Raw genomic sequence first — 26562 nt, 5'->3', positions numbered from 1 at the left:
CCAAGGCGCTGGAATCGGAGGGGATGGAGTGGGTTAGACAACTGTTGTTTTTGTTGCTTTACACCCCTTCCCTATGGAAGTCCTCCTCCCCCAGCACCCATTCCAAGTGACTCTGGTGAGGCTGAAATTCACCACAGCCAATACTCTTGGAGTATGCAGCCCCTAATAGTATTCTATTCCCCTGCATTTAGTAGTGACTGGCCGAAGATGTACCAACAGTAATCCAAGCTGGGCCCGCCAGAGACCTTTGCTGGGATTTATCTGTATTAAATATATGCAAGATGGGAAGCAGAGGTCTTTTTCCCCAGGCTTTCCAAACCGGCTAATGTAAACCTAAAGCCACGTGTGCCATGCCCTCCCTACCTCCGCACAGGGAAGACTCTGGACTGTGGGCCTGATGGGCCAGAGAGCAGCAGAGTGGAAGAAGGGAGAACCCTAAGCCCCTGGATTTATGCAGACCTGAGGCCAAACCATTCCTCTCCTTCTGGTGACTTAAGGAGCCAATCAGTTCCTCTTCAGGCTTAAGCCAATTTGACCTGTTCTACTGCTTGCAGTTGAAGGAGTCATACATGACAGAGAAGTGAAGTGAGCTGGTAGTAATACACTGGAGACGGTGGGCATCTAAAACCAGGCCTCACTGCTACCAAAGCTCCCTTGTTCCTACTTGTGGGATCAGAGGCACAGATGCTTATGGTTCCCAATGCAGGGGCTGAGCAGATGGGAGAGGCTGTGGACTTGCACGAGGCAGGGGAACAGCAGTGGCCTTGACACTGGGAAGCCTGACGTGGGACGCCTTCCAGAGAAACCACTCAGCTCAGCCCGTTTGGAGAAGCAGCCTCACCTCAGACCCCCAACCCTTGCAAGAGACTCAAGAAACACGACAACAGGACAATGGCATATTTATTTACATTTGGACCAAAAAAGGCATACAGGCATTTTTTAATTAAAAATAATGACGATGATTTAAAAAGTCAGAAAAACCGATGATGCATGAATCCTTCACTAGAAGTCCATTTCCCTACTCCCCCCAAAAAGAGACTCTCTTAGGGAAAAAAAATCCAAGATTAGAAGAAACAAGATTTCATTATCATTCTCTACAGCTTGGGCTCCCTTTACTGCAACCTGATTCTTTGTGGCTGCCACGTGGCACCATGGCGTGACTGTGAGGCAAGGTTGAGAAGTTCACTGGCTTGACTGGGGGCCGGTGGGGACCGCTGGAAGGATCTGGGTGGGGGGAGGGGGGAAGAGTGTGTTCCTAGCTTAACCAGCATCCTGAACTTTGTCTTGCAGTGGGGGCCCCAAAGGGGCTGGAGCAAGGGTGAGTGACTATTACTTAGTCCCTAATCCCTGGGTGGGTTTGGTCTCTTGTAATTTAAGAGCAAGTGTGACATGAACTGAGTGGGTAGGGGGCGCCTGGCTCCAAGTGTGGTGACAAAGGAGCCGACCTGCCACGTTAGCGTCCTCTAACTTGGGGAAACCGGGGTCCTCGCCTATTCCCGGGGACTGGGGAAGAAATGACACAACTTACCTTCCATCTCTCTTCTCACTAGCAGTTTTCTGGGTGTCCCCAAAGGAGGCAAGAACTGATGGTGGAGGGGGTGGGGGGGTGATGGGTTTGGCTAAAAGAGCTGTGCATGGGCACTGAGGCTGGGGGATATCAGGGAGGCAAGGCCTCTTCCCAGCCACCTAAAGGAAGAGGTCTGAGGTCCAGGCCTTGTTCTGCCCTGGGAGTGGGGGAGGAGAGGCCCTGCCACCAGCACACTTTGCAAAGAACAGCAGCCCCCTGAGGAAGGGGCTGGCAGAGCAACCCTGAGGGGTTAGGACCCTCAGCCCGGACAGACACATGGGTACTTGGCTTGGCTCTGGAAATATCTGGCCCTAGATCCGGGGTTTCTTGGCACAAACACAGTTCATTTCAAGTCTCTTCTCTGGTCCAGCAAATTCCTGCTGCTCCCCAGTACTTCCGGGGATCTCCTTGTAGCAACCAAGACTGGGCTTGCTCCTGGTGATAAGATGACCCAGAGGCCTGGCCGGAAGCCCTGCCGTGGGCAGCCCTGGGGGGAGGCTGGGGAGGTGAGAAGAGGGAGGAAAGTGGCTGGTGGAGGCAGGATGGCACTGAGGATGCGTGTCCGGCTAGAGCTGTGCTTGTCGCGGCGGCACCAATGGTGAGCATGGGTGGTGAGAGGCTCGGAAACCTCACCGAAGCCCCGAAGGCCCAGTGCTTCCTCTTCCAGTTAGTTGTGGGATGGCCAACAGCCCTGAGAAACTGAGGTGGAGACAGTGACCAAAACCCGGTGTCTCAGTGGGTTTATCCATGCTGGATCCATTGTTTAAACAAGAACTAAGGAAAAACCCCTAATCAAAACTAAACCTGAACAGGTCCGAGAGTTCCTGCTGGAGGGAACTTTCTTAGCACTGAAGAGAAAACCACCCACAAATAACCTTATCCCCCACAAAACTGGAATAAGATGATGAAGAAAAACGCAAGACATATCTACAGGCCCTCCCGCCCCCACGCAGCCAGCCCCAGGATCCAGGGACACTGTGCCAGGAGTTACATTCCAAACGAGCAGGCGTTACTTTATTTTGCGCGCCTGCAGCTCCCCACGCAGGTGGCTTCCTGTCCGTGGACGGGGCAGGCCTGGCCGTGCCCACCCTCGTCAGTCTATCTTCACAGCTGCGTAGATCTTGCGGACAAACATGTAGGCTGCATAGAAGCCAATGGTGCCCGTGAGGAGCCAGAAGGACAGGACCATGAGGGCAGTGTAGCCGAAGTAGAGGAGAGAGGGAATGAACTCAACGATGTCCAGCTGGGGCACGGGTGGGAGAGAGAAGAGAAGGGTGTACACTTAGTGCCAGCCTGCCACGGCCAACTGCCCCCCTGCCCCTCCTCATCGACCTCGTGGTGAAGCTGAAGCCTGGCAGGAGAGGGGCTTGCTCCAGGAGGGCAATGAGGGGAAGGTGGGGCCTGCAGCCACTGCGAACCTTTTTCAATACCAGGCCCACGCACTGCCTTGGCTTCTCACGACCACCATGGCAGGTTATCAGTCCATGTTACGCACAGGGCACGAGGAAGTTAAACACCCACAGTCATACACTGCTAGGAAGTAGAAAGAGCTGGGACTTGAACCTGGGGGGGGTCAAAGGGCTGGGAGTCAAAGGCCTAGTTCATCCCACCTAGGCCATTTCTGGCTAGAGTAAGAGGGGGAAGGAGTCTTTCCAGGGAAGGGCCTACGAGCTCACTGGAAGACAGGTATAACCGCAGAGGTGAGGGCCAAAGTGCAGCGGGTGGGAACAGCAGCAGCTGTGTCATTCCTTCACCCTCCACAGCCCCCAGTACAGTACAGTGACACTCCCGGGTGGCCGGAGCAGCAGACAGGGAATGGGGGAGGAGAGAGGCGTTTAAGATGCCCAGCCTAAGGACCAGGGAGCCACCATATGCCTGTGCAGGCTACGGTTCTCTCTTCCTCAATCGCTTCTGTCACTTTCTGTTAACATTTCATAGGGATTCCACCTTAGGGCGCTCTGTAGAGTGCAAATGCCTGGGCAGGGAGGCCCAGCATCTGTGCTGTGCTGGAACCTTGGCATCAAGACCAGCCCAGCACACACGGGCCTGAGTGGGGCCCGTTCCAGGGCTCATGGGCGGACACATGGTCACAAAATGCCAAGAGCCCACAAGAAAACAATAAACGCCAATGTTTTGAGACTTTCTCCCTGAGGTCAAAGTCTCAGACTGGGGTGAAGGCCATGTTTTCAGGGTTGACGCCCCATCTCTCCTTTTATAAGCTTTCTTGTGGCTGGAAATAGAGTGTGGGTGACGGAGGTGGGTGTAGGGCACAGGGCAGTGGTATATCCAGTGGTAAAACCAGGAAAGGGATGGAATCACTGGAAAAGAGGGGCATGGTCAGCACACTGGAAGCAGGGGTGCAGCACCACACAAAATGATTCCTATAGCCCTTTCCAACCCGATCTGTTTGGGGAAGAACATTCCAAGCTTCAACCAACCGACCTATGACCCTAGTTTGGGAATATGCCCTGGTTGCAAGCAGAGGACCATCTGCTTTCCGGTTCTGGGGACCCAGAGTGCGGCTGGTGAGACCAAGTCTGCCGTGTTAGCCTCAGAGGGGAGGGGCCCGCCGGAGCGCCCAGCCTCCTCTCAGGGGCCTGTTTTGTTGGTGTCATGCATCATTATTCACCCATGCCATTTTTGGGGACAGAAAGCTCTGCGAATGTGCCCAAGTCGGGTGACACGCCAGGCTCCCTTTCATGTGCCCACACGTTACTCTGTGGTTGCACAGCACCGACGACCCAAGATGCTGGCGAAGCCCTGACCCGCCTGTCCTTACTGTGAGGGCCGGAACGGTGCGTGCGTGCATGAGGGAGGGGTGCACGAGGGAGGGGTGCATGCAGAGACAGGACACCCGAGGTCCCAAGTCGGGTGTTAAAGGCTATTTCACCATCTTTGTTAACTCTTCCTATTTACCTTTATCCTCTCATGTTCCTTTTTTCTAGCTTCTTGAGGTATTATCAGTGTCTCTTATTTCCTATTAAAAGCAGTGTATGGTATTTTTTTCCCCTTAAGTATCCCTTTGGCTGGATCTCACAGGTTTTGCATGCAATATTCTTATGGGTATATATCCTGAAGGCTTCTGTCTCCCAAACATACGGAACACAGACTCTCTCTTCCTAAAAAGACGCGTGTTCCAGCACAGAGACGGTTCTAGTGTCACTGGTCTCCACAGTGATGGGAAAGTAAGATCCAGATACTTGAGTTTTTCCTCTCCACCACCCTTCCCCGGAAGGGCTAAGAAGCCTTGTTAACAAAATAAGGGCAGTACCTTGTTAACAAAATAAAAGATGGCATAGACCAGGACATAGAATGCAGATCCCCCGGAGACCAGGAAGTTCCTCCACCACCAGCGGTAATCCTGAGGAGGAAACGCAAGGGTCAGCACCTCTTCCCCGAGTTCTGCAGATGCCCTGGGGCTACAGATTCTGAGTAAGAGCAGTAGTATTTGGGGTGACGGGAATGTTTTATATCTGGACTGTAATTGGTGGTTTTATAACTGTTGCATTTTTAAAAAACACACTTGAAAAGGGTAAACTTTACTGTTGATAAACTATACCTCAGTTTAAAAAAAATCAACAACAAAAGAACAGTAGTAATGACAACTGACATGTTGTAAGCAAACGCTCCCCCACATGCCAGGCACCATTCTAAGTGCTGTATGTGAGTCAGGCCAGTTTCATCACTGCAGCAGCCCTCTGAGCCAGGTCCTACTGCTGTCCTCTTCACGTGAGGAAAGTACAGAGGTTAAGCAACTGTCAACCAAAGCTCCTAATGACCGAGTCTGCTGAATAAATGGAAGCTCAGAGAGGGGAAGTGACCTCAAGACCTCACGGCCAGAAGGAGGAGACCACACGGCAACTCAGATAGCTTCACCGACCCATCAGTGCTGGCCCCAGGCCCCCACCCCCAACTCCCTGCCCCATCCCCCTTACCTCTGCACACAGCTGGAAGTATACCATGACGATGCTGATCTGTGAGCAGGACACCACGAGGATGATGAAGACGAGGAACAGGAAGCCAAAGAGGTAATAGAACTGATTCTCCCAGATTGCCTGTGGACATATCACAGCTGGCTTTCAGCTAGCCTGCCTCTACCCCGTGGCCCTGTCTTCTGGCATACCCTGCCTGTCCTCAGGACACCATCATGACGCCACTGGGGCCTGTGGGCCTGGCATGTGGCTCTGACTGGTCCCTCCTGGCTCTGACTGGTCCCTCCTCCTGGAGCAGAGGGTGAGCCAGGCTTAGAAAGCGGCTGGGGCATGGCTGACCCTGCAATGGGTGGGCCCCAGACTGAACATGGCAGCTTGTAGAAAGTGACAAACCCCACCCCCATCAAAATAACACAGCAGCCACCACCACCCAGGGACAGCTCACCACATGCCAGGCAAGCCACATGCTTCATGGACATCTCCACAAGTGAACCTCTGAAAGTGTGGACTTTTACAGCTGAACAAGTCGAGGCTCAGTGAGGCTGGTAACTGGCTCAGGGTCATACAAAGAGAGTTGAGGTGGCTTTCCTGGGAGGGCAGCCAACCATCCTTTGACCCTTTTCCTTGGCAGGGTTGGGTGGGTGAGGGGATCTCAGCAAGGAGGGGCTGGGCCACTCCAGAGCAGCGAATACTTGTCCAGCACTGACCTGATGCAAGGCACTCTCTGTACTGGGCACTGAGTTAGGTCAGAGAGACTCCAATGGCTGGGAGGAGCCCTACTGCCAATTTTCATCTCTGTGGGCCTGGCACCAGAGCAATCATCATCACAACACAGCTATGATCTTTTTTGTTAACCTCAGCAGAGGACACTTTTTCCTTGCTTTTAGAGACAGAGTGAGAGAAGGGAGGGAAAGGAATATTGATGCAAGAGAAGCATCAATCAGTTGCCTCTTGTACATATCTGGATCGGGGATTATACATGCCTGGACCAGGGACTGAGCCTGCAACTCAGGTATGTGCCCTGACTGGGAATAGAACCCACAACCCTTTGGTTATAGAACGATGCTCCAACCAACTGAGCCACAGCGGCCAGGACCACAACTACAACTTAACAAGCATTTTCTGAATGTCACCAGGTACTATGCCTTTATAGACATTATCACATTCCAACCTCATAATGGTCCTGACAATTAGGCCTCATTCCTGCCCCCCACTTTCCTGGGAGTTTTGAGTAACTCAAGTAAAGGTGTGGAGAAGCTCGGAAATCAAAGGAGATGCAACAATATTAATAACAGTGGTGACTGAGCGCAGTATTACTGAGGCAGATTCTTCTCACTGAGCCCTCCCACACCAGACCCTGCACATGTGCCCTATCTCATCTGACCTTCCAGGCCATTCTGAGAGGCAGGATTATGACCCCATGTCAGAGGGGAAAGTAGGGGCTCTGAGAAGTGAAATGGCCCATTGAAATGTCACAGTCAATAGGAGGCAGAGCACCTAAGTGAAGGGGTAGGGAGCAGGCTGGCGCGGACGAAGGCTGTGTGTGTGGAGGGGTGGGGAGCAGACAGCACTACTCACACTGAAGATGAAGAAGAGCTCGATGAACATGGCACCGAAGGGCAGAATCCCAGCCATGAGAATGCTGCGGCAGAACAGGCGTGTTAACACTGTGAGGAGACGAGACTCGGCCACGGGAAGCCCGAGGCTCCCTCCCCAGCCAGCCTGACTGAGAAGGCGTAGGTGGTGTGGTGGTTCTAATGCTTTCACAGCATGCTTTTGTACCATGATAGCCTCTTGAGAGGTAAGCATTGTTCTCTCCATTTTATAGATGGGGAAACTGAGGCACAGATAGGTGAGGTGACTCCCCTGTCCTGGTTGCTGGGCCACCACCAAATCTGGCAATAACTCAGACCTCTTTGAAGTCTGTTAGAGCCAGCTGAGCTGCAGGACACCAGCCACAGCATCCTCGGGGGGCTGGGGGACCTTCTCCCATGTCTTCCTGAGGAGATGGCTCAGAGCAGTGTTGGCCTCACCCACTCCAGAAGGGCCCTGCTGGAGACTCACCCCACGAATCGGTTCATGTACCACCGCTGTTCGGGGATCTGCCGGGGAATCTGGTTGGTGCGCACAGGGTTGTCATACGGCTGCTTGCGGAAGCCAAAGTAGTAGCCCAGGTAGACGAGGGGCAGGGAGATCCCGAACCACATGCACAGCAGGGCCACCATGGTGGGAAAGGGCACCTGCAGGGGCACAGCACCAGCAGGGCCCGTGAGGCCCTGACACCCGGGCTGGCGGTTGTGCAGGGGGCCAGGGGACCTTCTGGGTTCCCAGGGAAGGAGGAGCACGGCAGGGCCACCATGGTGGGGAAGGTCCTGCAGACACACCCCCACAGGGTTCTTGGCCGGCACTCCTGGAGTGGATGGCAGCCGAGGAGACAGGTGGAGGGCACACGGTGGGCTGCCTGGGCTGTGAAGATGGAACCGCGTGTCCCAGAGGTTGTCACCCAGGGAGGGACGGGGGAAAAGACAGGGAAGGGGGGAACTGAGTGCATGAGGGGGGAGAGAGGCCAGAAGGAAGGGACGTTAGGTGTCCGGTATGTTAGGTGAAGAAATAAAGGGGAAAAAAGAACCCCTTGTGCCAACAGTGTGTTGCCCAGTTTGTTAAAATAAAACCCCAGAGTAAACAACTAAGTAATGAAGCAGGTTATAAAACTATGTGTCTGGAACTCCATTTCAATAAAAACACCAATATTTATATGTGTAAGTGCCTGGAAAGACCTATGCCAGAAAGTCACTAGTATTTTCCCTGCAGAGATACAGAGGATTAGAACTGATTTTTCATTTTTTTTATCCTTTTCTCTAAAGTATTATGTTTTCATAAGAATTGTGCAAAAAAAAGAATGTATGTCAAGTATTTAGAATAGGACTTAATTCCAAAGTGAGCACCATATAAATGTTGTTATTTCATAATTTTAAATTACATAATTTGATTTTAAATAAATCTAAAAAAAAAAAAAAAAAAGAAAATGACTGAAAAACCACAGAGTGAGGATCTATATAGCATTTATCTCTGGGTAGTTGGATTACGGGTTATTTCTGACTTCTTCCTTAACTTCTCTGTACTTTCCAAAATTTCTACAATGAGTGTTTTGTAACAAGCAGCTGGTAACTGGGAGAGGAATGCTGAAAGAGAGCAGGAAGACAGGTATAAAAAAGGAAGTGAGAGGGAGAGCACAGCTCCGTGTTTCCTAAGGGCAGCTTCCCGGACTACCAGGAAGACCCAGGTCTCCGGCAGCCTGGACTGGAGCCTCGCCATGCACCTGCGGTGAGCACCTGCCAGTCCAGGGGAGGTGGCTCTGCCTGCTGTGGCTGGAAAGGCCAAACGCCTGGGCTGCCTCTACCACAGCCTTACTAATGGGTCAAGACCCCATCTCTTGACCCTCACGGACTTCACAGCCCTACTCAGTGAGTCCTGGGCAGTGCTAACAAGGACGGGCTGGCGGGATCTCCCTCTGAGGACAGGATAACCTGCGGGGGCTGGTGCTGAAGCACAGGCACCCGTGGAGGAGAGCCCTGTTTGGGGATACTGACCTACTAAACTCACACCAGGCAGCTTTCCCTTGGTTGGGACAAAGGGAAATTCCCCAGTTGGCCCCTAGCTGTGGAAACCTCCCTATAGAGAAGTAAGCTTTGGCTGGCTGGCTGAAAAAGCCCACAGGAAGCCCAGGCCTCGGGCCAAAAGATGGGCAGGGCTGGGGAAACCCCAGCTAGCCCTCAGCGCCTGGGGCTGGAAACAGAACTCTGAAGACCGAGGAGAGAGGGGAAGGCAGGAAGTGAGCTGCGGGAGTGGAGCTGAGCACAGCTCGCCGCTGAGCACAGCACGCCCTTCCTCGCCGGGGAGGGCACTTACCGCTCCCGACGAATGTTTTCCCCAGATGAAGCAATTCAATATGAAGCAAATGCCGAAAACCACACCAGGGTACAGCGTTGCTGTCTGAAAGCAAGCAGGGCCAAGTTAGGGAGCTTCATTTAGGGAGCTCCCGCCTGTCTCAGTGGGGCTCCCACACTACAGGTTCTTAACCCATCCCTCCTTGTCCTCCAGACTCAAGAATCATTCCCCCCAGAAAGCAATCCCTGATCCCCAGACTAGGCAGGGCTCCTGCTCTCTGTCCTCTCAGATCAGTGACCTGCCCTGTTCTTGCCCTCATTCCAGTTCGTAAATCCGTATCATTGTTAGCTGACCAGTGTCCGCCTACCCCAGACTAGGGGAGAGCGTGCCCCTGTTCACCGATGTACTCCTAGACTTAGAATGCAGCAGCTGCTCCATAAATATTTGTTGAACAAGGAGTGAATTAATAAAACATTTTTTAAGAGAGAGGGAAAGTGTGTGGGAGGGGGACAGAAGCATTAATTGGTTGCCTCATATGCACCCCAACCAGGGACTGAACCTGCAACCCAGGCACATGCCACGACCAGGAATCGACCCAGCAACCTTTCCCTTTGCAGGACGATGCCTAACCAACTGAGCCACACAGATCAGGACTGAATGAGTAAAATTTCTACAAATCATTTATGTCTGGGTCCCAACTCAAACTGCCTAGACTGCTGGTTAAGCTTCAGTCGATTCTTAGGGGCAGCAGGTGCCGAGTTGTAATGCACCATGTCACCTAGTCCATTGTAGGCCTAGATGGGGACTGAGAACAAGAGGACACGGAGGCCCAGCAATGTTAAATACAACGCCCCCTCCCAGTCAGTTAAGGGTGGAACAGGTTCAAACCTAGGCAACCTGACTCTAGAGCCCATGCTCCTGATGCCCGTGGTGTGTTCTATTCAGCTAGAATCTCTTGGACTGGGGCCCTGGCACACAGAACCAAAGCCCCAGAACTACAGTCAAGCCTTTGCCACGGTGGCTGCCTCAGCATCCAGGGGGGTCACTGACCACAATGCCTGAGGCCCCCTGCAACCTGGTACTCAACCCCCGGTGCCAGTGCCGTCTTTGGCCAGAGCCTCCCCACCCGGTGACTGGTCCCTGCTCTGGCATGCTCCTGGGCCTGTGCATGTAGAGTTCTCAGCCCCTCAGGGTCTCTGCCTCCTGATTGCCGATGCTCTACCAGGAACCTTTCCTACTCAGTCTCTTTCCATCTGCATAGCTACCCCCAGAGGCAGGTGCTACCATCCCCCCACGGGAGAGACGGCAAAACTGAGGCTCAGAAGGCTGTTCGAGGTTACCAACCAAGGAAAGAACAGAGCCAAGACTGGGTTCTAGGAGATCCCGGAACTTGAGAACTCCCTGTGGCCACTTCCATCAATCTGAAACCCTTAAGGCCCAGCTCAAATATCATTTCCTCTCTTCCTGTATGTTCCTGTTTCACTCAGCCATGTAGTGGGGAATTCCCTGCCTGCTTTCCTGGCTGATATTTATGGACTGGACACTGTGATAGATATAGATACCAAGGGTAAGAACAGGGAAAAGTTCCAAGAGGAAAGACAGACCCATAAATAGGAAATAACGTACATGGTGCTACTTGTGGGTACGAGGCTCTATGCAGGCTCCTCTGGGGCACGAAAGAGGACACAGAGAGAAGGGGGGAGGTCGGCTCCTAGAGGAGTGATGCTGGAGCTAGTAAGAGTGAAAAAGTGAAGTGAGAGGGTGAGGGGTGGCGTGCCCAGGTAGAGTGCATGGCAGAGGCCAGAGGAGAGAAGAGCCGTCATCTACCTGCGCTGCTGCAGATGCCCACCTGTGTGGGAGTCAGGGTACCACGGAAGGGTCAGAAACTTGCAGGGAGACCAGGGAGGCCTAGGATAGCCAAAGGATGAGGTGAGAGCAAAGATGCCTAAACTTGGGCAACAGTCTCAGAGATGGAGACAGGAGAGAATTCATGGACTATTTGACAGGGAAATTCTCAACACTTAATATCTGAGGAGGAGGTGGGGCATGAGGGAGTAGGAGGAGCAAAGGAAGCTACCCAGGTGTGTGGACTGGGGGCCTGGCTGAATGACCGTGCCACCAGATGCAAGGGGCGGGTTTGGGGAAAGAGAGATCAGGTCTGGTGTGAGACCCACTGGGAGATCCTGAAGGGAGACCCCACCAGGGCAGAAGGCAGGACTTTACTCCTCTGTAGATCACACATAGAATCTTGAGAAAATGCTTGATGTATCAAGAATCCTGGAACCTTTCTTGATCCTTCCAGAATAATCACCCTTATTTCCCTACTATACTGAGGGTTTACTGTGTGCAGGGTGTGGCAGCCAGCGCTGAGATGGTCTGAGCTTAAACTGCACTCCCCCAGCCTTTCTAAATGATTTCAGAACACTGGGACTAAAGGCTTCTCCGAGTTTGGCACCAAGGGACTCCCTGGTCCTCTAAAGGCCTCACTTGCTCTGGGAGAAGGGGCTCGGGCTCCCTGGGAAGCAGGGTTAGCTCCCGGCATCCTTTGACCTTTGATTTCTATGGCCTGACGGAGGACAGAGAGGGCAGCACTCCCGACCTCAGGACGTACTCTTCCCTGTCCATCATGCTGCTGCTCAGCCTCTGGCCCGAAAACTCTCCCAGGGCCTGCCAACACTGCTCCTGAGGCGCCCAGGGAGAAGCTTCTCAGCTCCCCACCACAATGGGAGGAGTTTGAGGGCACTTACACAGAAGGCTCCTTTCTTCCACCGATGGCCTTTTAGAGTGCGGTATAGACGGCCGGCGGAAAATCCACCGAAAACCCTGTGGGAAATGGCAGGGATCCACACCAAGGGACTTGGTTAGCTGGAGCGCAGCTGGCATGTGCCAGCCCCCGGAGCCCGCTCAGACACACCTACCCCATGAACATGAAGAGGAAGCAGGCAGTGGTCATGAGAGCTCCCCGGCTGGAGGGCGACAGCATCCCAAGCATGGCCACAACTATGGAGGGAGGGGAGAGAGGAGAAAGTCGGGGTGGCTGATCACTGCAAGCCCAATCCCCCATCCCAGCTGGCTGACATGTCCCTGGGCAGATGGGATAAAGTAAGTATACTCATTCCTCTCAATAGGAGAAGACTGGGTCTTAGCTGGGTTCAGAGGGGTGCAGCAGCTGCTGGGCCCTGGCTGCATCTTAACTGCAGCTTCCAGCCCACGGGGCACTTGCAACCAACCAGGCATTGAGTTGAGAGCTTTATGAACACCAGCTCACTGAATCCGCCTTATCAACCCTGAGCTGGAGGTTAATTTCCCCATTTCTTAGATGGGAAAACTGACACTCACAGAAGTTAAGGTCACAAAGTTTGGAGTTGAGATACAAATTTAGGCAGATTAGTTACTACGAGCTTATATCTTAACACACACACAAAATTGGAACTATGTGAGGTGACATGTTAACTGAACTTATTATGGTGATCATGTCACAATATATACGTATGTCAAATGGTTATGTTACCATGTTGTATGTCAATTAAAAGACAGATAAAGTGGTTAAAAAAATTCTAGGCAGGCTAACCTCAGAACTAGTTTGTAACTACTGTATGTTAGTTTTTGGAGGGCTGTTTTTGAGAAAAAAATACCCGATTCCAGCCCTTATCCTGGTGCTGACGTGGTAAATCACTCAATGCCTGATGGCAAAGGGAAGCCAGCCTCAGCACGGACAAGTGGCCTCACCAACAGAATGGACATGGTAGGCCACCACCAGTGCTGGAAAGCTTGGGGGAGGATCAAATTGCCAGGGCCCAGGTTGAGAGGACCCAGACTCTGCCAGGACGGACAGCCCAGAGATGCTGACATGCCTCCTTTCTCTAGGAAGGAAAGCCCGCCCTCTCCAGACATAGGCCCACGCTGCTCTGGCGACAGCCTCCCACACCGAGCCCCCCAGGCCCACTCACAGATGACGATGAGGATCATACAGAAGAGCTGAATGCCGGAGCCCAGCAGGGAGCTGAGGATCATGGGGTACTGGGGGGGCCTGAAGACGTCACCATGCACCAGCTTCCACCCAGACTCTTCCATGGTGTCTTCCTACAGCAAAGGGCCAGAAAGGGAGGCTGCTGCTTTGGCTCTCGAGAAGTTAGCTCCTGTAGGCACCACCCAAGGGCGCACTCTAACTAGGGCAGAGGGACCCTCAGGTGTCAATCAGCTCTGCTCTGACATAGAAGTGTTAAGTGACACAATAAAGACAATAAAGTGCTTCCCAGAGAGCTGTCACATGGACGAGGAGGGTACAAACATGAAACTTACAGCTACATAAAGGGAAAATCTCCTCTCCAAATCTAATGCATGGGAAAATAATGTAAACATCAATATACTAAAATGCTAAGATAGTTTTTGGGTGGTGAGATTTAGAAGCAAATTTGTTTGTTTGTTTGTTTTCCTGACCTGAGGACATTTTTTCATTGTTTGTTTAGAAAGAGAGGAAGGGAGGAAGACAGAGAGAGAAACATCGATTAGTTGCCTTTTGTATGCTCCCTGACGGGGGGACTGAACCCACAACCTAGGCATGTGCCTGGACTGGGAATCAAAACCGTGACCTTTTGGCCTGTGGGATGATGCCCAAGCAACTTAGCTACACTGGCCAAGGTGAAGCAGTTTATATTTTTAACGATTGTAAAAATAATATGTGCTATAATTGTATAATAAAAAAGTAAAAAAAAATTGGTTTATGGCATGATATTCAAATGATCAAAAAGTAGTAAATGTTTATTCTAGAATTTTTTTTTTAAATCTAGAAATACTGCCCTGGCTGGTGTGCCTCAGTGGACTGAGCACTGGCCTGAGAACCAAAAGGTTGCTAGTTTGATTCCCAGTCAGGGCACACACCTGGGTTGTGGGCCAGGTCCCCAGTTGGGGGCAAGCAAGATGCAACCAATCTATGTTTCTCTTCCTCTCTATCTTTCTGCCTTCTCTTCTCTCTGAAAATAAATAAATAAAATCTTTAAAAGTATCTAGAAAAACTGAATAAGATATAAAATGCATAAATACTCAAAGATTTCAAAAAAGATACAGAAAATTAAATGATTTATATACAATGATAGCACTGTCTTATTTCCTTTAGTCCTTTATGTATGTATACGTGTACATGTATACATAACTTGTAAACAATGACATTGAGGTATTTACTATGCACTTGTTATTTTCAGTTGGTATTTGATTGTGAACATTTCCTTGTGCCAATAAACACTCCTTAGAAGTACTATTTTAATGTTTGTACACTTTTCCATTGTACAGCTATACCATAACATATTCAACCATCATTATAAAATATTAGACAATATCCATTTTACTTAAATTATAAATAAAGCTGTAATAAATATACCTAGACCAGTTCTTTGTGTTTCTGATGCTTTCCTCAGGAAAATTCTAAAAGAATTACTGGGTCAAAACAAGCTATTACAGTATGTGCTATATTATATATACTGCCAATTAATTACTTTTCAGAAAACCACCACTTCACACCTGTGTGGGTGGCACAGAAGGGTGCTTATCGCACGTTAACTTGCCCAAAACTAGTTCCACGTGAAGACAAAAATCTGTGCTATCTTGAAGGTCCAAAATTGCCTTTCTGATTTTGGGGGTTATCTCTGGGGTGAAAGTAGTTTTTCATGTTTACTAGCCATATACATACAGTTCCTGGTCTGTAAATTCTTTGTTCATTATCACATTAGAGTTTGTAGATTTAAAAGAAAAATGTATACCAATTCTTTTAATTGTATAATCTTCTATCATAGACTTAAAATATTTAATGTCAAATTCATCAAGGTTTTTTTCTGTGATTTCTTTCATTGTTTTATGCTTAGAAAGCCTATTTTCATCATTCTGGGTTATTAAACATTTTTTTTTCTGTTGAACATTTTTAAGGTTTGCTCCATAAATGATAACGCACACCCCCGCTTCTGGCAGGCCTACAGCCCTATTGTTAGACTGCCCGCCCTCTCCAAGACCATTCCTCCCAGCCAAGACCTCGTACAATGTCATCCTCTTTGTTGTAGTTGGCGATGTCCTTTCGGAGGGTCCGAATGATAATCATGCTCAGGATGCCTGAAACGAATAGGAGCAGCAGAGTCATCGGCACTGCCCACCCAGTCTTCTGTGCTGTACGCCCTCCTGGGACTGGGGTCTCACTGAGGGATGATGGACACGTGTGTCTCCCTCCAGCGAGAACTGGCTGTACAGCTGCCTCAGATCCACTCCTGGGCATAGCTCTACTCCAGCTACTCCGGCAGGGGTGCAGGAAGGGCTACTCCCAGGCAGGGAAAACGCTGCTGGGATAGGCGCAGGCAGCCAGAGGACATTGCTTTTTATTCCAGGGAGAACCGCATCCCAGCTACTCCATGGCCCGGTCCCACCAGCTTCTCCAGCCTCACCTCTTCCCAGGCTCCTCTCCTCTCACTCGGCCCTGGTTCTTTGCTGCTTCTGTTCAGTTCCCAGCTGCATCGTTCTCTCACCTCCATGCCTTGACCCAGGTTATCCTTTGCCTGGAATGCCCCACTCCGCCCTGAGTCCTACTCAAGCTTTAAGACTCACCCCAGGCAGCTTTGCCTTTCAACACCCCAGCCAGTTCAGAGGTGCCCCCACCTGTATTTCCACAGCACCATTTACCTCTTCAGGCAGCACAGGGCAGAGGTTACAACAATGGGTTGTATGACTGTGAACTACCTTAACTCATGGGACTTCAAGGACTGACATGCTTGTAAAGTGCTTATTAGCACAGCAGCTGGGCCCTGGGTTAAATGTTTATTATATTAAACAGTAAGCAGTATTATCTTTACTTCTCATATGATACTGAATGGTCAGTTTCATTTCACCTCTGCTCACCACCCTCTTGCCATCCCACTGCAGGGCAGTGGCCCTTGCAGGGCCAGTCTTTCCCTGGTTCTTCAAAGGGTGGCTCCTCCTCATCCAGAGAAGTATTCTCTAAAGTAGCCTTCACCTTTTCCTCACGGCTGTGCATTTGGTCACCTTGTTTACCTGCTTCATAGCATTGATCACTGTTTCTTTACTTTTTCTCTGTCTCCCCCACCAGCAGAATACAGACTCTGAGGGCAGAAACTGGGCTGGCTTTGCTCACCACCACATCCCAGCTCGTGGCACGGTGCCCTCGGAGAATGTGCAACACAGTCTTGCTGACTGACTGTGTGCATGAGAGGTATCCGCGTCCCCTAGGAGCTCTCCGGTGTAGTGACCAAATATTATTCACCTTTGTGTACCTGAGGCTTAGCACAGAGCCCTGAGTACTGCTCTTAACCCACGCTTGGCCCCGAGAACCACCGAGAAGTCCCCTTTAGTGATGTGATGCCTCAGCCCCTTATCCCTCACCCCCTCGTCCTCTCCACCCTCAGACCCACAACCTCTCACCTGATAGGAAGAAGACCACCACTACGGAGTTAATGATAGAAAACCAGTGGATCTGCACGTCACTCATGGTCAGGTAGGTGTCCCAGCGAGAGGCCCATTTGATGTCACTTTCCTGGTGGGGGGAGCAAGCACTTCAGAGCCCTGCTAGACCACTGCTGCCCAGACCAGGACCCTCCTCCCCTGCTGTGGGCTTCAGCCCTTTCTCACCTCCCAGTGTACAGAGTAGGTGAAGTACAGGTGATTTTCCTTGGTGGGGTCAATTTCTTGGGGCGAGGAGTTGGTGCCCTCAGGCAGGGTGCATGAACTCTTCTCATCTACTTTGAGGTCTGTGAGAGACAGAGACTCAGTCTGTTCCTGTGGGGGCCACTGCTACCGCCCCAGGGCTGTTCTGCAGGTGCCTTCGAAGCTGCCTGAGGGGAAGGCATGCTGCCGGGACCCAGGGTCTGAGTGGAGGCTGGGAGAACAGCTCCCCAGAGTCCTGACCTTCCGAAGGGCCTTAGGGGCTGCAGAGATGTGTGTGTGTGTGGGGGGGGGGTCTGAGCCCCTCATTTCATCAATCCGCCTTCCTTCACTCAAGTCAAACATTCACCTACCATTCCACCAGTCCCATTCAACACGCAGAACACCACAGACTCATCCTATCGACGTTTACTCATTCCCTGAGTCTCCAAAGTTCTGGCTCTTTAGTCATCCACTCACTCAGCTGCCTCCTTCATTCATCCTGTTATCTGTCCATTTGTTCAACCAAAAAACACACCATAAGCACCTCCTCTGTCCCAGATACTGTGCTGGAGATAAAACGATGGGAAAAGCAAAGTCTCCAACCTCAAAGAGCCAGTGGGGGAGAGACAATGACAAAATAATCACATAGGAGCTGTAAAGCTGTGCTCGTGGCACTCACAGAGGAGAGGCAGTATGAGGCTCTGAAAGTAGAGGATGTTTTACACGAGACTTCTATGGTTTTGTTTGAGAACTTGGTTCCACAGCTTCAAAACAAACCAAGAACCACACGCCCTGAAACCCACAACTACTGTGGACAAAGCGCCAGGCCTCCTACATCCGAGTGCGCCGTGTAGCAAGCCCGTGCTGACAGGAGAGGGGAGACCGGACCAGGCCTGCTGACCCTGGGCCAATTTCGGTCTACACCAATCACACACATAGAGGGTGAGAAACGCAGAAGCTGCCTGCCTGAGAACTCTGTCTGTGCATTGTCCCATTTTCTTCAAACAACAGGGAGCTGGCCTGGTTTTATGAGGGGCCCAGGCAAGCCTCAAGTGGCTACTGGGTCTCGGTCAAGCCACCAACCTCTTGGAGCCTCTGCTTCCTCATCTATAATCACTAATACATCAGGGGGCTGCCAGAGGTAGTGAACTGGTAAGGTGCCAGGCCAGGATACAAGAGATGTCAGTTCTCCCCCGTCCCCAGCTTCTTTAATGCGAATGCAACGAGACCCTACCTCGGCTGGCTCCATCTGCCTCATTGGGGCCAATTAGCCATTTAAGGAATCAAGTGTGAGAAGACCCTGGGTGTAAAAGCCCAGGCCCAGCCACCAGCCCTGCCCCTCTGGTCACACCTCCCCACTCACCCTCCAGCCTGATGCTCTGGGGAATCACCTCGAAGCGGACGACACGGTATGTGTGCTCCTGGTCCTCCTCCAGGTCCTCTCGGTGGTAGTAAAGGATGAATGAGAGGTGGTTGTGCAGGTAGATCTAAAACCGACCGACAGAGAAACCAAGATAACTAGGAGCCGAGAAACAACCAGAAAACCACTCTGGCGGCCCACCCTAGGTATCAAGGCACTCCCCTTGTCCAACAGACGGGCTGTCCCAACCGTCTAAAAGCAATGCTCTCACAGCTGCCTGTTCTCGGACACCTGCCAGGGCTCCCCAGGGTTTTCCAGGCAGCAGTCCATCTCCAGGCCTGGCATTCAGAGCCTTCCATCATCTGATTGTCATTATCTTCTAACACACACTGGGTCACCCTGTCTCCCCGAGCTGTCCCCACTGCAGCCCTGTTCATGGCATTCACTCCCATTGGAGTGCTGCCCTGACTTGACTGAGCTCAGGCCTGCCTGGTTTTAAGGGCCACGTCCTGGCAGGAAGCCTCTCCCTCTGAACCGCTGTGGCATTGACGGCCACGGCAGCAGCATGACCAGTGAATGGTATGGGGCTTAAGGGGCAGGGTCTCTCACTGGTAGTTTTCTTCCTAATCAGGACAGAAGCCCTCTGAGGACAGGAGCTGTACCTCAATAGAGACGTTTTTGTCCTTGGATATTTTCGGAGGGTTTAGTCTTACACATCAGAATCTGAGTTTTTGGGGACTGTGTGTTCTACCTGCCACAGCCTTGCCCAAGAGGGCCTGGAAGAACCTGCCCCAACCAGCCCCAACTTTTCTATTGATATTATAAGCCTAGAGCTAAACATTTCCCACTCCTTTGTGGTTCCGACCGCTGGTGACTTTGGGGTGTGGCTTCCCCAGCCCTCTGAGCACCCCCAGACCCCTCTACCTTGTTGCCATCTGTGAAGCCAAGCCGGTAGCCATGTTCAAACTGCACATCTTTTTCCTTCTTCTTGTCATCACCGTCACGGCTGGAATAGAGCTCTAGCCGGGTGGCCACAGGCAGGTTGTCGGCAATGCTGGGGACCCAGGAACTCATCAGTCCTCTGAACCACCGCTCCCAGCAGGGCCCTCCCCCGTGGGAGCCCGAGGCTCGCAGGGAGCAGAGGACGACTTACAGGTGGACATAGTAGTCCTCCGAGATCCGCTCTGCCACAAGCCGGCTCTTTTCCCGGTTCAGCGTCACTGGTTTGTTGGACTCACTGCACAGAACCTCACACTTCTTTTCGCTGTTCATGAGAACCTGGAAAGGGGTGTTGACAATCCGGTCCCCTCTCAGCACCTCTCCTGCCGTAAGAGAGACAGATGGAGCTCAGAGCTTCTGCCCTGAGGTTGCTGAGGTCAGCAGAGCCACGGAGACCCAGGGCTGACTTGCAGGGCCATCGCCACCTGCTGGGGCTCAGCTGGCCCCTCTGACTCCCACCTGTTGGCCTCTCCTCCCTTTCTGAGCCCTAGCACCGCCAGACTCTCTCATCAAACATGCCATTTCATGCCACGCCTCTGGGCCTCAGGTTCCTTCCTCTGCCTTGGAGTACCATCGCCTGCCCCTGGTTTCTGAGAAGCTCCTCCTCACACAGCCAGCTCTGCGTCTCTTTCGCCCTGGGAGGCCCGTCCTGACTTCTTCAGGATGGAGCGCATCGCTCCCTCCTCTGACTTCCTCTGCACTGAGGAAGCGTCACAGAGCGGTGAGGAAAGGGCTGCCTGCTACTGAACGCTGGCTCTGCCACCTAGGTGGTAGGTAAGTCATTTAACCTCACCGAGCCCCGATTTCCTCATCTGTAAAATGAGGATAATAGCACCTACCTCACCAGATTACAGTGAAAAATAAAGTACCAGTCACAGAGTAAGCAGGCAACAAATACCATTTAAAAAAGATATTTTATTAATTTATTTTTAGAGAGAGGGGGGAAGAGAGGTGGAAAGAGAAAGAAACGTAGATGTGAGAGAGAAACATCCACCAGTTGACTCTTGTACACACCCAACGGCAGCCCAGGCATGGGCCCTGACCAGGAACTGCACCAGTGGCCCCCTGCTTTGCGGAATGACGCCCAGACAACTGAGCCACACCGGTCAGGGCAACAAATGCTATTTTCATCATCAGCATCATCTCTGTGCCTTTTCTAATGTCAATAATGTGACTTTGCACAGTGTTACTATATCAAGTTTCTGTCTCCCCTGCCTGACTATGAGTTTTTTTAAGGGCAGAAAGTGTTTCTTATTTATCTCTGTGTCTTTAGATACTGATTCAGGCAAGGAAGGAAGTGGAGTAAAACCGGTACCTGAGATTTTCAGCTAAAGCATCTTTTTACTTGATGAACTAGCATGGCCCTTGCATGCCTGCTTCTGAGGAACCTGCTGCCAGATGTCATGCTCACAGGCACCAGGCAGCTGGAGATTGTTAGCTAAACCCAATGGTGTTTTTGTTCTGAGTTATTCTAACAATGCTGTTGTGATGATGCTAAACGGGGCAAGCCAAAGGAGACGGACTGAAAGAAGCCCACGGGCAGGACTAACACTTGCCTACCAGCGTGCATCTTGCTGCCGTGGCTCTCTCCGCCTAGTCACTTACATGCTCACTCATTTCCAAACAGGTGCTGGGTGCTGGCTATGTCCTAGGCCATAAAGATAGAATACTGAACAGACATACACATGAGGCTTATGGTCTAATGGGAAAAGGACTTTGCTTAAATATTCAGAATAATGAGAACATATTGTACAAGAGGAACTTGCTCTAGACATGGGGGAATGGGTCTAGGAAAGTTCCCCTGAGGAAGTGATGCTTGAAATGAACTATAAAGGAAGAGAAGCATTAATTACGTAAAGAGATAAGGGAAGAATATTCTAGACAGATGGAGCAGAATATGCAAAGGCCCCTTGAGGGTGCGGGAAGCAAGGTAAAACCTGGAGGCCTGGGTGGCTGCAATGCAGAGAGCAACTTGAGGCAAGCTGGAGAGGTGGGCTGGAGCTGGGTCTCAGGGGCTGTGGGCCACGCTGGAAGTTGGGACTTATCCAGAGTGACAAAAGCCAACAAAAGGTTTCTAACAGACCCAGAGGAAGACGTTGTCTGATTCTGGTTACAGAAAGTTCTCTCTGGATGTTTTGTGAAGAAAACACAGAAGATTCAAGGGATGAGGGCAATCTGTCATGCAAGTGAGCAACAGTGGCGGCTGGATGGGAGGGTGTGATGAGGGTGGCAACAAGTACACAGATCCAGAGCTACTGAGGCGGCGGAATCTGGGGAACCTGGTCCTGCCTGATGAGCGAGGAGTGGTGCACACTGGGAAGACTGAGGTTCCTACAACCACGCTCTGGCTGGGAAGACAGGAAGTACAGCAAAGCTAGGCTGAAGGCAGTTTTTCAGTTTGTCAAGTTTGACCTCATATAGCGGGAAACAGACACCGAGACAGAAGGCTCAGAAGAGAGGTCAATACTGATGGAAACTGTGAGTGGTTATATATAGATGGCAGGGTCACACGCTCAGGAAGAACATACAGAGAGAGGAACAGGGATGCAGTCCAAGTACAATGGGTATCACTTCTTGATATTTAGAAATTAAATTTAAACCAAGAAAGAGAACATACTGGTCGGGAATGGCTCATTTCTAATACGGAAGTATTCCTTTTAACTTTAAAACTGTGAGCAGGTGGCCAGCCAGGTTAAATGGGCAACAAGCTATGAATGTGGACCCTCAAGAGAGTCTGAGGTCATCCTTCGGCACATCTGCCACAGACGCCCCAGCACGCCCCAGCGAGACGAAGCTCTATCAGTGTGAAGAGGATCTGGAGCAGAGCTCTCAGACCACCCAGTCACGCCTTTCTGGGAAGGCAGCCTGGGACAACAGAAAGAATCTGGCTCTGGAGTTAAAAACAAAAACAAAAACAAATGGGCTAATACCTCAATTTCTCTACTGACTGAACACGTGACCCTAAGCAAGTCTTTCTAACCCTGAAAGCTGCCGTTCCCTTTCCTATGACACAGGGCAATTATATTTGGTTTTGCAGAGTTACTACAGGAATCAACTAAGATAAGGTGCAGAGTAAAGTGCTTAAGGCTACGGCCAGAGTTCCTGCATTCTGCCACTGCTTGGTGAGTGACCTAGGGCCAGCCACCTCACCTCCTGGTGCCTCAGTCTCCTGATCTATGATTAGGGGATAGTAAGAGCAGCTCTGTGATAGGTCTGTTGTGAGAATCAGCTCAGTTAAAGCCAGAAATGTTTAGAAGAGTGCCTGACTCAAAGGAAGAGCCCTGTAAGTATTAACGGTGATGATGATGATAATGTACCGAGTACAAGGCTTACAATGCAACAGGCATCCAATCAAGGATGTTTCTGCTCCACTCATCAGGGCACTGACACTTACTGAATGTCTACTGTGTGTTAGGCACTGGGTCAGAAGGGGCAGAGAGGGGGGCGGATATAAGGTATGATCCCTCTGCTCAGAGAGCCCCATGGCCATGAAAGAAGGCAGTACACAAAGACAGAATGGGATAATATATGGCAGGATAACTTTTGTACACAGACGTTTCTGTTCCTAGCAGGCAGGACCACTTCCCCAGCTTCATGGAAAATGTGGCAGAGGCTCAGAAAGGTTAAGGGTCACCTAGTATAACACTGAAGTGCACCCAACTGCAGAGCCTTGGGCTGCCAACCAATCCACGCCAGCTCACAGGGGAAGGGAGGGGCTGCTGTGAGGGGCCTGGGGCCAGGAAGCCGGGTGGATCCAGCTGGTCAGGCACCCCAGACAGACAGACAAGGTGGCCAGAGCACGGTATGGTGTGGACAGGAAAGCCAAGGGCTAGTGGCAGGCAAGAGGAGGAGTCTAGACAGTCCATGGAAGTCAGCCTAGGCCCCAAGACCAACTTTTGTTCAACAGTGTAAGGCAAGACTTTGAGACAGGCCATGCTGCCTGTTTGGGTTAAACTGGCTCCAAGGCCTGCCCCCCACTGTTGTGGGGCTTCCAACACCTGGCAGTAGACACACTTGTCAGTGAGGGGTTCTGGAAACATCTGAGCCATGGGTAGCCCTGCCAGAGAAGCAGCCCTTTCAGGGGCCTGCTCAAGAGCCAGTTGTCTCCTTCCTCCTCCCTGAGGTACAGGAGAAGAGGTAAGCCTCTGAAGTTCTTTGAAGTCAGGGAGAGCATCTTTCCGTATTTTCATCTCCAGGCCTTAACCCTGGGACAGGCACGGAAATAAGTACTAACAGGTGTGTCCTGAATAGATGCCTCCACATACCCTTTCCTTTAAGCCTGAAATTCTGACAAATAGAGAGTTATTTTAATTAGAAAAAAACAGCTGCTGCGTATGGAACACTTATGCCAGATGTTGCCCTGGGTGCCGCACACACCATTTGAGGTGAATCTTGCACAGAGTAACAAGAACTATGGAGATGTCTCCTGCTTCCTTTAGGGCCAGAAGCGATCACTCACTCTTTTAATTAAAAGTAGAGTGGGTTCCAGAAACCACGAGGGAGAGAGAAAGGCACGATATGTAGAAATCAAGGGAGAGCCAATCTGAACAGCAGCCAAGGGCTCCAAGTCTGAAGCCGGACCACCCGACTCCGAGGCAGCTTACACATGGACTCGCAGTATGACCAGAGGCAAGCCACTTCACCTACAAAATGGGAATAAAAATAACAGCTACCTCCCTAGGGCTGTTCTGAGGGTTAAACAAACTAATATGTATGTAAACTACAAGGGATGTATCCAGCACATATTAAGTGTTACATAAAGTTTAACTGTTATCATCATTAGGAAAAGGTCTGGGCTTCCACTGGGACAGGCTGACAGCAGTGAGAGAGAGAGAGAACTTACCCAGATTCTCTGCCTTGTAGGTTATTTTTAAGGGCTGGCAGAAGGGCAGTGAGTAGTACTCATAAGGTAGCTGGGTTCGAGAGCTGGTGAGCTTCACTGCCTGGTGGGAAAAGAGAGGCCATTATTCCTCAATCCAGACCATTTTAACAGTCCTCCCTGGTACCCACGCATCTTTGGCACACTTGGTAACATTATCTAAGAGGCAAACGAACTGCTACAGACACAACTGTAGCATACTATATACTCTGCTGCCCACAATTCTGAATTATTTCACATTTCATTAGGTTTATTAGACTACATTACAGACTCTATTTCCAACCACAAACAAATTCAATATATACTAAGGGTTTCCAACATGCTGATATCCTTTGACCGTATTTTCACTTCTGGGCGTCTTTCCTGTAGAAATAACTCCAAATGAAGACAACGTTTAGGAACAAAGACGTTCACTCCTTATTTATAATCGCAGCAGTCTCTGGCTCCCAGTTCCGTGAGCCCATCAAGTTGCTTGTAAATGATGCCCCAAATAAGTGTGATGTGTAGTGTTCTGAAATTTTGATAACACTTAAAATTTGGTGGCAAACAAAGGGACACATACATGTGAGGGCCTGTCATGTGGATGGTCCCTTGTGACTTTCTTGTCTTCTGCTTCTCCTTCTGAATGCTATGACGCTCAGAAGAGAATAAAAACTTTACTTTCACACAGTCTCACTGCTTTACCTTTGCACAGAGCAGCAAAGATGTGGTTCACATCAACATGGTACCAAAGCAAGAAATGTACATTTATTTTAGGAGCAGAATTTATTTAACTTTGTAAGTTCTGCTAGCTCTTTTTATAGCATCACCAAAAATATATAACATGACTCAAAAATTTCAACTATACATTATTTTGTCTATGGGGGACTAATAGGGGTGTGAGAATGCCAAGTGTCCTACACGGTAAACACTGCACAGAAGAAAAGACTAACAGACCGAAGTATTCGGAATGTGTATTTGGGTGATGGTAGAGGGGAGTCCCTTTAGGTGGGAGCCCATGTACAAGGTTACACCCCTTCCCTGGTGGCAGTCCATCTCCAATGACTGGTTCGTGGGGATACAGAAAGCCGGTCCTCTTGTCTCAATTTGGAGCCACTACGAAGGGCCAGTCATTCCAGTTCCAGAGCGTCCCACAGGCCTCAGCTGCACCACAGCCCAGTGTCTCCCGAGTCCAGTCCCACTTCCTCACTCTCAGCAAGCTGCTGACCCTGAGAGTCTCCCCGATACATCTCCTGCACCAAATCTCCACCTTCCAGTTTGTTTCCTAGGAAACCAGATCCAAGAAGATCCGCTAGCAACCCCCAGCCCTGTCCGGGGCTCTAAGAACGCCACCAACGGCCCATTGTTTTAGAGACATAATTGAGAGGCCAGACTGCCCACTGTCCCTGGTCAACCATTTTTTAAGTGACTCCCTCCCAGTCTCCACCCCCACCACAGTTGACTGACCCATAAACAGGCATCTAGCCTGACAAGGGGAGGCAGCCCAGTTGGAAGGCTTCTCTCTGGACTCTGACTGAGGGCAGTCTTCCTTAAATCCTAATCGTTCCTGTACCAACTTGCCCTACCTATTTACCCTTTACTCTACTATTTACTTGGATCTGACTCATTTTTCAGTAAATACATTTAAGAAGCAAACATTATATCAGTGTTAAGACAGAAAATCAACAATGACAGTCATGAACTTATGAGTTGAAGTACTAGCTGTATTTTCTAACATACATTAAAAGACAGTTATTAAAATAAATTTGTCCACCACTTATAATCATCTTATATACCACCACCCAGATATGTAGTACACCGTTTGCAGATAATGAACTGGAGAATCTAGCTGGTGGCAGAAGCTAAAATTGAAAAAAGAGGGCAGAATAGGCTGCACATGTACAGATGACATAAGTTATGCAGGGAAGGCTGGTAAGGGAGGAAAGGGAGCAGATGAAAGAGGAAGGCAGAGATGCCAGAGAGGAAGCAGGCTGAGACACAGAAAGAAATGGAGGTGGGGCGGGGTCGGGGGAAGGAAAACATGTGACAGTGAAAGTGAGAGAAAAACAGAGACGCAGAATGAAGACAGAGCCAGGGAGAGAGAGGGAGGGACACAGAGAGAACACTCTCACGGGTGGAGATGCCGGGCTCCTGAGGGACTTGACTTCCAGCCTGTGCAGCACGCACTGCGCCCTCTTCACCCTAATCCCCAGGCTAACTGGCGCTGGTCTTTGTTCTCTGCAGCCGCAGGAGGGGTATAACCAGCTCACTAAGGTCCTCCAGCTAGACCGTCCAGCACAGAGGCTCCGGCAGTCCAGGA

The 26562-nt window shown here is 50.7% G+C and overlaps 1 protein-coding gene across 2 annotated transcripts in view; it reads right to left on the bottom strand.

Moving 5' to 3' along the window:
* Positions 1-882: 882 nt before the first annotated feature.
* TM9SF4 (transmembrane 9 superfamily member 4) overlaps positions 883-26562 on the bottom strand; it is a 47297-nt gene continuing 21617 nt past the window's right edge. The window contains exons 3-18 of one of the 2 annotated variants that reach the window (XM_036009693.1): positions 24228-24327; positions 19539-19707; positions 19310-19439; positions 18389-18512; positions 17011-17129; positions 16804-16915; positions 15416-15486; positions 13338-13470; positions 12306-12387; positions 12135-12210; positions 9409-9492; positions 7564-7739; positions 7078-7141; positions 5503-5622; positions 4839-4928; positions 883-2810 (exon numbers count right to left, since the gene is read on the bottom strand). In XM_036009693.1, coding sequence (XP_035865586.1) covers positions 2661-2810; positions 4839-4928; positions 5503-5622; positions 7078-7141; positions 7564-7739; positions 9409-9492; positions 12135-12210; positions 12306-12387; positions 13338-13470; positions 15416-15486; positions 16804-16915; positions 17011-17129; positions 18389-18512; positions 19310-19439; positions 19539-19707; positions 24228-24327 — 1800 coding nt within the window. In that variant the 3' untranslated portion in view covers positions 883-2660. The remainder of the gene's footprint in view (positions 2811-4838; positions 4929-5502; positions 5623-7077; positions 7142-7563; positions 7740-9408; positions 9493-12134; positions 12211-12305; positions 12388-13337; positions 13471-15415; positions 15487-16803; positions 16916-17010; positions 17130-18388; positions 18513-19309; positions 19440-19538; positions 19708-24227; positions 24328-26562) is intronic. The other variant, XM_028524007.2, reaches the window with a different exon arrangement.

The sequence above is a fragment of the Phyllostomus discolor genome, chromosome 9 (genome assembly GCF_004126475.2).
Source record: "Phyllostomus discolor isolate MPI-MPIP mPhyDis1 chromosome 9, mPhyDis1.pri.v3, whole genome shotgun sequence".
NCBI classification, from domain to species: domain Eukaryota; kingdom Metazoa; phylum Chordata; class Mammalia; order Chiroptera; family Phyllostomidae; genus Phyllostomus; species Phyllostomus discolor.
The sequence above is the reverse complement of the archived record's forward strand: the minus strand, read 5'-3'. Positions and strand labels throughout refer to the sequence as shown.